Source organism: Centropristis striata, chromosome 3 (genome assembly GCF_030273125.1).
Source record: "Centropristis striata isolate RG_2023a ecotype Rhode Island chromosome 3, C.striata_1.0, whole genome shotgun sequence".
Classification (NCBI taxonomy): Eukaryota; Metazoa; Chordata; class Actinopteri; order Perciformes; family Serranidae; genus Centropristis; species Centropristis striata.
In genome coordinates this window covers 39,801,664-39,815,525 of record NC_081519.1, presented here as the reverse complement: position 1 = coordinate 39,815,525, position 13,862 = coordinate 39,801,664, and the positions used below count along the sequence as shown (strand labels likewise).

The following is a 13,862-nucleotide window of genomic DNA, read 5'->3' as shown; positions in this document are numbered from 1 at the left end:
ATCTTTCTTAATTGAATTTAAGCAAATTCTGTTATTTGCACCACCCAACATGTTCTTATGGGTGGATTCTAATGGATAGTTCTGCTTGTTTCTCAGGCGAAAAAAACAAAGGTTCTGCATTGTAACTCTAGTTGTTTCCACAAACAGTTTTACTGTAGTTTTGGGCTCTCTGCTGCACTGCCCAGTGAATTGTGCTTGTTCTTTCATGTGCTATCCCAGAATGGTCCATAGCTGCCACACTCTACTAATCATGAGCCAAGAAGCAAGTAGGTGGTGGCAGGCTGCCCTGCTGATCTCACTGCACTGTAAGATCCAGCATTGCTCTCCACCAGCTCAGGCATCTTCAGAGACAACCAAGCCCCAAATATGGATCACACAGCCTGTGTTATAGGCTGCCAGCATCATGACAGAAAGTGGATGCTGAGGGAGCAGGGCTAGACTCTCTCTGATTGCCTGCATGATGACAATGTGCAAATATCAGTGCATTTCTTAGCATTTAGATTGGTTAAGTCAATACAACCCATAGTCTGTATGAAATTATCACCTGGAAGAGCGTGATATTTATCACTCATTTTTAAAAATATTTTAATTTAAACTTAAAGATCCTCAACATTAACATTTTTTGTTTAGCTTCAGGAAGCTTCATAATGTGTTTTACTGTCATAGCAGCAAACCTTTGTAATGGAACATGTTTTTTTCTTTGCTTATAAATGAAACTGCTCTACTTTTTCAGATCAGAAGACGCAGACCCACACCTGCAACTTTAGTGGCATCCAGTGATCAGTCATCACCTGGTGAGGCACCGCAAAAAGATGCACACACACACACACACACACACACACACACACACACACACACACACACATGCGTCATAGTATTGATTTGCATTCATCTTGAGAAACAGATGATGATAAATATAGGTTTACAACAAACCTCCAGTTTAGCAGGCATTCAGACAAAATAACAGGCTGTTATGCACAGAGTAGAACGTGGCCACTTTGACTGACAGGTTGCTGACATCACAGGTGGCTTGTTTTTAGTAACCAGGCTTCATTCAGCTGCCAGCCTCAGCTCAAACCGGCCTCAGCTCAGCCATCCTCCACCTATTTGCCTATTTTTTGGATTGGCTGGGACTTAGGTGAAGTCAGTCAATGCCAAGATGGAAAGTCCACCATACTGAGCTTCAGGCTGAACACTTGGTGTCTGTTCAACTATCTGCTCATGTTTCCTGCCCTGTCTGACCCGTCTGTGTCTCCAAATGTCACCAATTATGATGATTAGCACAAAGGTATTTTAATCAACAGATATGATTGCTAAGACTACAAAAATAGGATCTAAGTTGCAATAAAATGTATTGTCCTTTAACAATAACCACTACATGCTTAACTGCAGCAAAACTGACCTGCAACCTAAACTGATCTTTATCTGAAACCAAGTCTGATCACTGAACTGAATGTTTAACCTAGTTTGGACCTGCATTTTGTCCCCAGATGGACAATGAGTCCCCACAGTGTGAATAGAGAAGGTACATATTGTAAACCCACACACTATAAAGTTACCACATATACAATATGTTTCCCAATGTTCCAGTTAGATGTATTTCTTACTTTGATGCAGCATCTCAAGGCTATTATGCACCAAATGAAACTTCCTGCTGCATTACAGCAACAAAACAGCCCTGTGTGTGTGTGTGTGTGTGTGTGTGTGTGTGTGTGTGTGTGTGTGTGTGTGTGTGTGTGTGTGTGTCCTCTCATGGGATGTTAATGATCAAACACAACAGTGCTCCTCTCAAGAGTTATCTTCTTCTATGAGTCATCCAGAGGCTCCCTGCTTCCCATCCTGCCTCTGCTGTACTTTGGTGTGTGAGTGTATAATGTGACCCAAATTAAAAGATGATCAGCTGGGAATATAGGGCGCAGAGTGTAATTTTCTCGAGGTGAGAAAGCACAGGGTGGTATTCTGTGTTTTGTATGAATAAATGAAGAGTTGATGCGTCACTGAGGATACCTGCAAAGACTGCCGTTATTATACAGTCCACATGATGGCATTTATCACTAAGTGTTGAGTGTTTTTCATCTCTAAAACAACAGTCTTTCTAATTGGGTCTGATTAAAAATTTGTGTCTTTGTCAGTGATCTGTTTGCTTAATGTGTGTCTCTGTGTGTGCGTGTGATTACATGTGTCTGTGTTTGATTCAGTAATTGGACGCTGAGCATGCAGAGTGTCTCAGAGTCAACCTTGATCTCTGAATAAAAGGGCACTGAAACCTCCCAACAATCCTCGCTGCTTAATAGATCAGAGAGAAAAGAGAAAGCACAGACTTACAAGGCGATCAAGTAGAGAAATCGTTTGTGAAGTGAAAGAAGAAGGTTGTGATAAAACAAGAAGAAACTGAGATAAAGTAGAGAAGATTACAGGAAAAGAGTTAGTGTCTTATTTGTTAGTTGACATATCATGGTGTTATCTATTGTTTTGCAGTCATATTCAATTTACATGAGTTTTAAACTTTTGTTTATCTTTGGTTGTTTAGTGCTCTGCCTCCATAACAGAAAAAAACCCTATAAAAACGTATCATGAAAAGAAAATTCTTCAAACTGAATTTAGTTAATGATCCATGATAGAACATATGCTCAAAAGACCACTGAGGAGCTATCCTCATTGACAGTGGTGTTAAAATGTAAAACAAAGCTCACAAGCAAAACAACTTACAATAAAAGCAATGCTTGATAGCTAGAAATAGAATACAAGATAATAAACAGAAGAAATGTGTGCAAAAAAGTACACAATATGGGATGCCGTAGTGGCAGCACAGAGTACAAGTTTGAGGTCTTTTGCACGTTATTCCATGTATAAGGTGCACTGTGATAAAATGATTTATTTCCTAGTTCAGGAGCAAAAAGCTATTCTGTGAACAAGTACCATGATTGTGTCAGTTGAGTGATGATATGTTGGGTGCAAGCATCCATATTAAAGCTCTTATAACGCACACTTCAATTATAGAGCGTGAGGATGTAGCTGACGCGTGTCTTAAGCCGAAAAAATCCCACAGTTTCTTTCTTATGATTTATTGAAAACCTTTCGTTTGAGCATTACAAACAATAAACTGCAGCAATCCAAAATAATAATAATTATGAGCACGGTCAAAAACTAGTGTGCTCTCCTCATCTCCATAATCCTAATTAAAAGCAAAGTAAGCAATTATGACGTTACACACATCTCAGCCAATAAGAAGAGTGCAATTCCTATGAACCAATAGGCATTCCTACAACCTCAATAAAGAACTATAAACTTATGAAATACAAATCTGAATTATTTAGCAGCTTCTCCACAATGTACAAAATGGCTCTAACATAGATTAATAAAAAACATGACGATGGCAGTGGTGGATGCAAGGAACCTTAGTTATGAACCCTTTTATTTCCTGTAACCTGTAGTAAATTATACCGGAAAAAATAATAAATACATGAAACTGTTCACAACAAAGTATATAAATTATCGTGAGTAACAGGATCATGATTTCAGGAAAGAGACATTGCTGTTGAGTTTTTCAAATGTATATTTTGTTGCTTTGACAACCACAAGCTGAGTGCAATCACTGTAGTTCCATTATATTCAAGAGAAGGTAGCTCTCTCTATGGTCGATATCAACTCACACCAAAACAATCTAGAATGATCCCTTTAAGCTACGATCTCTAGTTCGATATCAAATCTCATTTAATCTGCCTAAATATGTTTGTGCTGTTTTGCCGTTACCCTAGAGCAATGACAGTGTTTTGGAAGTAAAACATCCATATTATAAGTTACTTCTGAAACTTCTTTGATCTCACACTGTGAGTGTGTTCACAGAAATTACAAATTAGGGGAAATACAGCCATGCCATGGAAAAAAAAACAACCTTCAAACATCAAATCAGACACAGAGACACAAGCAGAGACTGAGAGAGTTACAGTTGTGTGTGAGAAGGAGGATGATGTGCCAGAGAGGAGGGGGATGGGGAGGAATAGATATGATGGCGATGAGGGAGAGGAGCTGTGCTGGTGCAGTAATGGTGTGCCCCACATCAGACGGAGCTCTGCATTATTTAATGCTCTGCAGATTGCTCTGCCCTGTGCACTGTGAACCCCGATAGCACATCAGAAGAACAGCCTGGATGTACAGACAACTGAGATGCAGGCTGTGGGCTAAATAATGAGGAAGCAGAAATTGTTACAAGAGTGTGCCGGATTCAATCTTTCCTGAGAAGGAGGACTCATGTCTTTATTGACTGCTAGAGAGAGACAAACTTAAGTAGGATAAAATGAAGCTTAACAGGAACGTATTTTAATTGATTATAGTACTTAAGACTAGGGGTGTGCCATATCGTATCGTTCACGATAATATCGGTATATTTTTTTTATGGTTAAAAAAAATGCATATCATGATATTGGCAACGTTCCTACTTCATGATGTAGTGGTTAAAATTGTTTTAATCACAAAAAGCTACTTACTCCCTGTCGCTAAACACATGCAGCTTTCAAAATAAGAGCAGTGTGTTAAGAGAATCCACTACAGAATTTACAAGAAGACTGCCAAAATAAGATGCCTTAAATAAAACATACAACAACCTTTATTCTCCTTTACAAAATGTCATTAAAATATGCCCCCGGAACCCCTAACTGGTTATTTTTATTATTTTCTCATACTCAAGAGTCAAGAGTACATTTATTTTGTATTTGGCAACTGTTGAGATTTGCACTTCACACTACATTTTAGATTTTTATTTACTTATACAGACTAAAAAAAATTATATTTTCTATATATTTTTAAGTATTTGGTAATATCGTCAAGAATATCGTTATCGCAAAAATAGCCTGAAATATCGTGATATTCTTTTAGGGCCATATCGCCCACCCCTACTTAAGACATTAACAGAAGGATGCCTTTTTTTTGGTATTTTGTATTTCCTGATGAGCTGCTAGAATGTGGAAGTTGTTGTGGAAATTTCCACAGCGGTGCACCGTTATATGTCCTTTGAAAGGGGGAGGAAATGACTACAAATGCCACTCTAAATGATCACATTATGCACATTATGTAGTGCCCTTTAAGTGAGATGCTTCATATCTACAAGCAGCAGCTGCTCTGTGGTGGAGTGAGTGCTGCCACCTGAAACACTCTGCCAAATGTATGAATCTCTTAAAACTAGAGTAGGAGAGAAAAACGCCGAAAATTCACTTTTCACAATATGCACACTATTTTTTAGTATTTCCTAATGTAGCACAGAATACATGAAATATGTAGTTGACACTAAAATACAAGTCTTTATTTTTTTCATCTAGCTATGGTGCAGCCTTGTCTCATCTGTTTGTTTTTCATGGAATATCATATAAATCAGTTCCATTCACTGCTATTGCTGCTGGGATTTTGGAACCTTTCCACAAAATTAATATTGCTGATATAACAATCGCTGTTATTACCTGTTCTTTTTCACTGCAATGCAAACTGCTGGTCTGAAAGCTGTTATTCACCAATGCCATGCACAAATGCGGTGTAGGAATACGAAAAAAACAACACCATGAAATTCTTCTTTATGACAATCATTCACACTGGTTCTGGTGCAAGTTATCTGTGTTCCACTCAGGCTTCATACAACAAAAATCTAAACGCAACTACAGCATATGGCTTGAGATTGCCCAACAGCTGGGACTTGCCATAATAAATAATGACATTGCATGTTCCTTCAAACATTAATATGCTGAATCTCTACATTTTTTAACCACAAATATGCTGAACATGAATGTTTCTGAAAGGCTGCAACCCATTTTTTACAACAACTTGTTACTACAATAGTAACTCCCTTTATTTTAACTGTGTATCCATAAAATGTATCCTATCTCATAGCCCTGATGCCATTAATATTGACTAAATCTTGAAGCTTCAAGTTTTTGTTTTTTGTAAGCAAACTTTTCCTGAAAAAAATAGGATCTTGTGCTGGGACTCTCCTTGTATTGCGTTGAATTGAATTGCCTCTAGTTAAAGTAAGAGGCAGTAACATAATTAGAGTTGTTTTTATTTACTCTTGTTGAAAAGAGGTATCTGATTTGTCAAATAAGTGGGAGATGAGGAGGTAATTAAAATTAAATGAAAATTAATGAAATTAAAAGAAAGGCCCCACATATTTGTGCAAAAAGGGAAAAAGATATTTCTTTTTCTCCCCCACTTTTGACTACAAAAGGATAAACAAAAAGATGAACAACCCTATCAAATGAATGCCTGACTGTGTGTAGACTTATATCAGTTTTAACACACAGTACAAGTATTGTCTTGATTTTCTCATTTTTCTTCATCAGATGCAGTACAGAAAATATAAATCGACACCAGCTACAGCAGGCAGCTAAATTAGAGCGGCTTGGCTGAATAAAGTGGAGTCAGAAGAGCGTCTCTGTTCTCGTCTGGCTTTGTGTCAGACAGCCAGTCAGCTGGGAGTTGCAGTGATAGACTCATCACTGCCGGAGCTGCCTTTTTTATTGGCCTTTTCTCTCATTCTGCGGCACAGATGGGCTCAATACACAGAGAAAACAGACTTAATATCAGCAGACTGAGAGCCATGTTTTATGTATGATGACCCAAATGATATTTCAAACACACTACTACTACTACTACTACTACTGATATTACTAATATAACTGCTACTCATAGTAAACTTGTTTTTTCATTTTCCAGTACTGCTGCTCAATGTTTTTAGATTTAAAATGAACCTGGTCTCACAGGAATCCGTGAAATAGCCACGGATTCGCTTAACTCAAAATCCGTGGAATAGCCACGGAATTGCTCAAATTTCCGTGAAACTGACACGGATTTCACAAGTTAATATTTTTTCCTATTGGTTTGTTCCAGGTCACGTGACTTTTAAGGTCCCGGCGGTCATAACAAAAAACATGGCGGACAGTACTCCCATTTTTAGTGAAAAAATCAATATTTTGACTTAGTTTCTGCATAAAAATGGATTTTGATCACATTTCTAGCGAAAAATATATGTTTTATTTTCTAAATATTCACTCAGTGAATGTACATAATCACTTTGTATGTTGGAATAGCCACGGGATATGACTGTCATTAACTTGCATTGTAGCGAAATCCGTGTCAGTTTCACAGAAATTTGAGTGATTCCGTGGCTATTCCACGGATTTTGAGTTAAGCAAATCCGTGGCTATTTCACGAATTCCTGTGAAACCATGTTGTTTAAAATCTATATTATATTGCTACAGCATATTGATCTACCTTACGTACCAATTTTAAACAAAATGAAAAACAGAGACAAGACACCTGAGCTCCAATTTCATGCCATCTGTGGTGCACAAACAGGTCTAATTATCATCTCACACAGCGACTCTAACTTCCTCTTTTCATGGTCAAGACACCTTCATCTTCTTTCTGTAGGTTTTTAAATTGTCAAGATGCAATAATTCTGCACTTAAAACCACCATCATCACTGGAGGAGAGCCGTTTTGGTTATAACAGCTTTAACGGCAAAAAAAATAATAGGATCAAAAAAGAGATTTCCAGCAATGACCAGGAGGGAAAGTAGGCTGAGACCAGAGCTTAGCACGCCTACATTTGTCACAAAACACATCTACACAGCGTGCATATACATGTTTATACACATGCATCCATTCATATACAATATGTGTACTCAAGCTTTATGTTTTCAACATACATATTCCTATACAGTACAACCTGCCACTATCACAAATTTAATCACACACTGATCAATTGGGAGCAATTTGGGGTCCAGTATCTTGCTCAAGGATACTTTGACACATAGGTATCAAACCACCCACCTTCTGATCAATGAGCAACCGCTCTAACATCTGAGCCACAGCTGCTATTTACTTTATCTTTGCTAGGGCTGTCCTTGACAAAATAAGGTCTTAGTTGACTAACACTCCTGTGATTGTGTGTGATGTTTACTTATTGATTACTTGATTTAATCGACTGATGTTGCAAAAACACCACTTTAAAGTGGCTGCACACAGAATTCTGACCATATTGATCGCCTGCACATGGCTCTCACTAGAGGTCATCAAGTTTCTTGGATAGACATTAAGTCATTCAGCATTAAAAAAAATACACCATAAAATAAATCACCGATCAATTTAAGAGATTATAACCAACTAAGACCAAAACAATTGATGAGTCCACTAGTCGAGGCAGCCCTGCTCTTGGCTAACGTACAAGAAATGAACAGCTGCTTTTATGGCTGCACAAAATGTGTCAGATTACATTTTGCACTAGTGGACTGAAACTCTTATTTCAGCCTGATGCAGTTCGTCAGCAGTCTGTCAAATCTCAAGCTTTACTCTGTAACTTGAAGGACAGCCTAAGACGAGGCCATTTCCTGGGATTGATTTGAAATGAAATCCATAATGGTTCTATGAACCTTCTCAGACTCCTGGGGGAAATATAGAATCAGTTTCAAGCATCGCTGTAAACATGCACAGCGTAAAGATGAATCCCTTTTGAAATGAAAAATAATGGCTTGTGTGTCAGGTTTTTATACACCAGTGAGTTTTTGTTTAGTGCAAAGGGAAAAAGGGAGAGAGAGAGAGAGAGAGAGAGAGAGAGAGTGATGAATAAAGAAACAAGCACATCACTGGCATTTTGAACAGCCCTAGCGCATACTTTTAAGTAGGAATAATATATGCACATGCTCACACACACACAGACACACACATAGTGCTTTTCTAGTGCCTAGGGATGCATAGGTTGCCAAGCAACAAGGTGGTGTCCTAGAAAAAAAGTTTGAAGGCTGGGAACCCAGAGTTGGATGCAGGTTCAACGTACTCACTATTGATCACAGTTAATGGTTTCACTGTACTCCAGTCAACTGATTTTTTGTTTCTATTTTAGTGCTTTCATATAGTGACCACAGGGTCCAGTTTCACTTATTGAATTCAGATGATACATTTTTATCCAATGGGAGTCACATGAGCTTCATGTGAGTGTGGTATCATGTTGGAGTTTCCTTGTTCTCCTAAAGAAATATAATCTCTACAGCGATGTGTGTATCACATGGTGTGGTAACACTCAGTTTCCAGTTTATTAGATAAGATGAATGCAGTCTAATAAAACAGTTCTGCAGTAAATACCACCTGCTTTATAAGTTCATGGGTTCATATATATATATATATATTTATATATATGTATATATATATATATACATATATTTATATATATGTATATATATATATATACATATATTTATATATATGTATATATATTATGTTCAGTTATTGTTGTTGCTGTTTTATAGAGATGTTCTGTATAGTGTTTGTGATGCTGTTGAACTATATTGCATTATGCAGCGCAGATTTGGTATACTTCTGTATATTTCATCGGCTATCATTTTTTTAAATACATTTTTTTAATTCACTTAATTTCAAGTAAGTTTCAACAAGAGTGGGTTCATTTTTTTTTTTTTTTACAGTATAAAACGTTCAGTTTTAGTTTAGTTTGTATAAGTTTCACTTTTTTTCTTAATGTGGGAAATATTTGTCAGTTGCAAGAAGTTCAGAATATATATTACAATAAAAAAACAACACTTTGTGAAGGCAGTTGTGTTATCCAAATAAAAATATGCATCAATGCCTCCTCTTGCTTGTAGTGCTGGAAAAAAAATTGAACAAATTGAGTAAAACTTAAGACAATGTCTTTTTTTTTTTTTTTTTTTAATGAAATAGTGTCAATTAAGTATATAAGGTAAAATAAATGATTGCATAAATATTCACCCCCTTTAAAATAACTGACCTAATTCAACAGAGTTCCAGCTGATGCCAGCAGAGTCACAGTTAGTGAAATGGAGATCACCTGAGTGCAGCTGATGTGTGTCACATGATTTTAGTATAAAAATATCTGTCTGGGAGGTCCAGTCTCTCTTTCATCAGTATTCCTGCTACAAATGAAACATGAAGACAAAAGAACACTCCAAGCAACTTAGAGAAAAGATCATTGAAAAGTCAGGAGATGGCTCCAAAAAATGTTCAACTCACTAGACATCCCACAGAATTCAGTTAAATCCAACATTAAGAAATGGACGGAGTATGGCACTTGTTTTAAATCTGCCTAGAGCTGGCTGTCCTCACAAACTCAGTGACCGGGCAAGAAGAAGACTGGTCACCAAGACACCTACATCCACTTCATATGAAAGAGTTGAAGCTTAAGTGGCTCAGATAGGAGAGACTGTACATACAAGCTGCCCAGGTTCTTCACCAGTCAAAGCTGTATTGGAGAGAATAAGAGCTCATGAAATCTCGCCTGGAATTCGCCCCAAAACATGTGGGAGACTCCAAGGTCAATTAGAACAGCTATTCTCAACCTTGGGGTCGGGACCCCAATTGGGGTCGCGAGATGATTTCTGGGGGTCTCCAAATCATTTTGGAAGTCAGCTCTGTCTCCACTGTGTTTAAGTGTTCATGTGTTGATGTGTTTTAGTCTTTTTGGTCACTTAATGTCTTTTTTTTGGTCATTTTGTTTCCTTTTTTTTTGTCATTTTCTGTCTTTTTATAGTCATTTTCGGTCTTTTTGGTAATTTTGTTTCTTTTTTGGGTCATTTTGTGTCTTTTTTTAGTCATTTTCGGTCTTTTTGGTAATTTTGTTTCTTTTTTTGGGTCATTTTGTGTCTTTTTTTGGTCATTTTGTGTCTTTTCTAGTCATTTTGTGTCTTTTTTGGTCATTTTGTGTCCTTTTTGATCATTTTGTGGTTAATTTGTGTCTTTTTTGGTCATTTTGTTTCCTTTTTTTGGTCATTTTGTTTCTTTTTGGGTGATCTGAACTGTGCGTGTGAGATTCCGTTCAGTGAGCGGGGGTCGCGGACAAGATGCATGTTAAATTGGGAGTCGCGACTCAAAAAGGTTGAGAACTACTGAATTAGAAGAAGGTTCTATGGTCTGATGAGACTAGACTATGTTTGGAGATCACCAAACACTGCACATCACCACAAATGCACCATTTCCAGCGTGAAGCATGGTGGTGGCAGCATCATGTTGTGGGGACGCTCCTCTGCAGCGGGCACTGGAAGGCTTGTAGTGCCAGTCTTCTTCTCGCACGGTCACTCAGTTTGTGAGGACGGCCAGCTCTAAGCAGATTTAAACAAGTGTCTTACTCCTTCCATTTCTTAATGATGGTTTAACTGAACTCTGTGGGATGTCCAGTGACTTGAATCTCCTGATTTATATGTTTCAGTGATCTTTTCTCTAAGTTGCTTGGAGTGTTCTTTTGTCTTCATGTTTCATTTGTAGCAGGAATAGTGATGAACCAGAGACTGGACCTCCCAGACACAGATATTTTTATTCTAAAATCATGTGACACACATCAGCTGCACTCAGGTGATCTCCATTTCATTAACTGTGACACTGCTGGCATCAACTAGCTGAACCTCTATTGAATTAAGTCAGTTACTTTAAAGGGTGGTGAATATGTATGCAATCATTTACTTCACCTAATATATTTTTAATTAATTTACATTATTTTATAAAAATCGTTTTTTACTTTGATATTAAAGAGGGTTTTTTTCACCACAAATTCTTGTTCAAAAAGCCAAATTATATTGACCATGATTTCATGTGTAGAAGCAACAAAAGGGTGAAACATCCAAGGAGGTTGAATAGTTTTTATAGCATACTTGGTTGTGTAAGTGCCCAATTTTGTTTCAGTCAGTTTTCTTTTTTTTCTAATTTTCTCAAATTGTAATTTTAATTCCAGATAACTAAAATGTTTTAGTTAAATCTGTTATAACCTTGACACAGAATGGTGACTGATATACTGATGTAAATGGAGCTGACATTGAGATAAGATTTATTTCAGGGTGACTGTATTCGATTTAGCGAGATGTACTGTACCTCATACAGTGCCAACGGACTGTAAATCACCTCCACTCCAGACTACTCTTCAGTATGCTGCACACTTACTTCCCTTAAGGGCTTTTGGATAAACAGAGTTTCAGTGTTTATCTATCTTCAGCAGTTGGCTGCATGGGGAGGCCTATTAGGAAGAAAATGAGCGGATAAGCATCCCTTTTTTTAGCAAAAAAAAAGTGTTTTTTTTCATGGATGAGAGTGGATAAAATATATTAAATTAATCCGCCCACCATGCTTGATAAAAAATGAGCAAACACTTACTGCACTGGCTTGTTTTGTGTCAGATAACCATCTGGCCGGAGGTCACCTTATATCTACTCTGTCTGGAGACACAGCAGCACTCCAGCTACGGTACACATTGACTCACTGAAGAGGTCAACTGTGCTATTACTGTGCAGTGTTTGCATGCTCATTCTGTATTTGCTTTAAACTTCTTACATTATGTTATTGTGTGCTTGTTGTTAATTGATTATTTTATTCTCCCCCCCCCCGCAGAAATAGATGAAGATCGTCTCCCAAACCAGTTGTACAAGGTAATTTTATTCATGCTCTGTGGTGCTCTGTCATATTATCAGAATAAGGTTACAGAATAAAAGAATGAAGTGAATTCTGTTGTTTTAAATGAGCTCTTTCTGTATTAATACAGTCTCCTCCATGTTGTGCTCTCTGCCCAGCTGACATGAAACTTTCATGTTTTACAGGCAGCCTTGTTGAACTCTCCTCGACAACGGCGAAAAGGGCAGAAGGGAACACCTACAATGAAAGGTAGAGGCAGTTATCTTGTTATATGTGTAATGTTGGGATTTCGTGTGTTACACCACACTGCTGGTGACCATAAAAGTCTCATTTTTTGCAAATTTCTCTTTGCTGGCCTGTTTTGAGACTTCTAAATCACTGTCACTTCTTTGAACTGACACCCAATTCTGTCTTATTATCAGGTTCTTTAAAATGAAAAATATATTTTACATATACATTAAAATCTCCACATGCCATTAATGTATTGCAACACTTAGTTGAATAAAAATATGCTCCAGTTAGAGACCACAAAGCTTCTTTTCTTGTAATTCGTACCACTTCATACAATAACTCATAAAGCCAAACTGCCTATCCTTTATGGTCAGAAAGAGAAATATTCCTTCACTTACATTTCAAATCTGTTAGAAAAAATAGGGAAGGAGTGACAAAATCTGTTTCAATACAGGCATATTGTGTCAGTACTGTTTTAAGATAAAGTTTTAAAAAAATGCTGATCTAACCTTTAGTGGGACAAAGCTAAAGGGCATCCTGGGGTCTATCCCCTCAAACTCAATGAGTATCTTGAATGGGTTGCTGGTTAGATTCCTGAAATAAGGTCTGTGGTCAACACTAGCTGAAGAGATGTTCTCGTTTGTTGCATGACATAAAATATGTTAGTAAAACACCCCACTTGTGGATTTTTAGGTTTTAATGTGTCCTTAAAAAGGCGGTTGCTAAAAAGTTGCTTAATGAGACTCTCACTAGTCCGCCTTACAGCCTCTAGTCATGTTTTTCAGCGCTCTTGCAAACTCTCGTAGATTGTAGATTAGGTTAATAAACAATTTATTAGGCTACGGCTTCGCTAGCTTGTCAAAAGCACTGTTTAGCTTGTCGGAGTTTGTCTGAAGCACAACAGTTGTGACGTTCAAGTCATGTGACCATCATGTTGTTTGCAATAGCATAACATTAGCTTTTTACTTCTGATGGCTGCATTAACGCTTCCAGCATCATAAAAGTGGTGTTTATTTATGAGGATTATCCTGCTGAACAAATCATGTAAGCATCAGAAACTTGTTAGGTCAAGAGCTAATTTTCTCCAATGATCCAAAATCCAATGCAAAAATCCTGTAAACTAATACTGAATAGACCTGTTATGCCCTAGTCTAGGGGGTTGGGAGAAGAGGAGGATGAGGAAAAAGCCTGCTGCCACTGACGGCCGCCATCTTGGCTCCATTT

The 13,862-nt window shown here is 37.5% G+C and overlaps 1 protein-coding gene across 1 annotated transcript in view; it reads left to right on the top strand.

Annotated features, from left to right (window-relative positions):
• Positions 1–13,862, top strand: part of LOC131968859 (protein phosphatase 1 regulatory subunit 1A-like) — a 38,444-nt gene that overhangs the window by 12,908 nt on the left and 11,674 nt on the right. Inside the window, exons 2-4 of the mRNA XM_059329904.1 lie at positions 734–794; positions 12,387–12,424; positions 12,593–12,656. Of these exons, the coding sequence (XP_059185887.1) occupies positions 734–794; positions 12,387–12,424; positions 12,593–12,656 (163 nt within the window). The remainder of the gene's footprint in view (positions 1–733; positions 795–12,386; positions 12,425–12,592; positions 12,657–13,862) is intronic.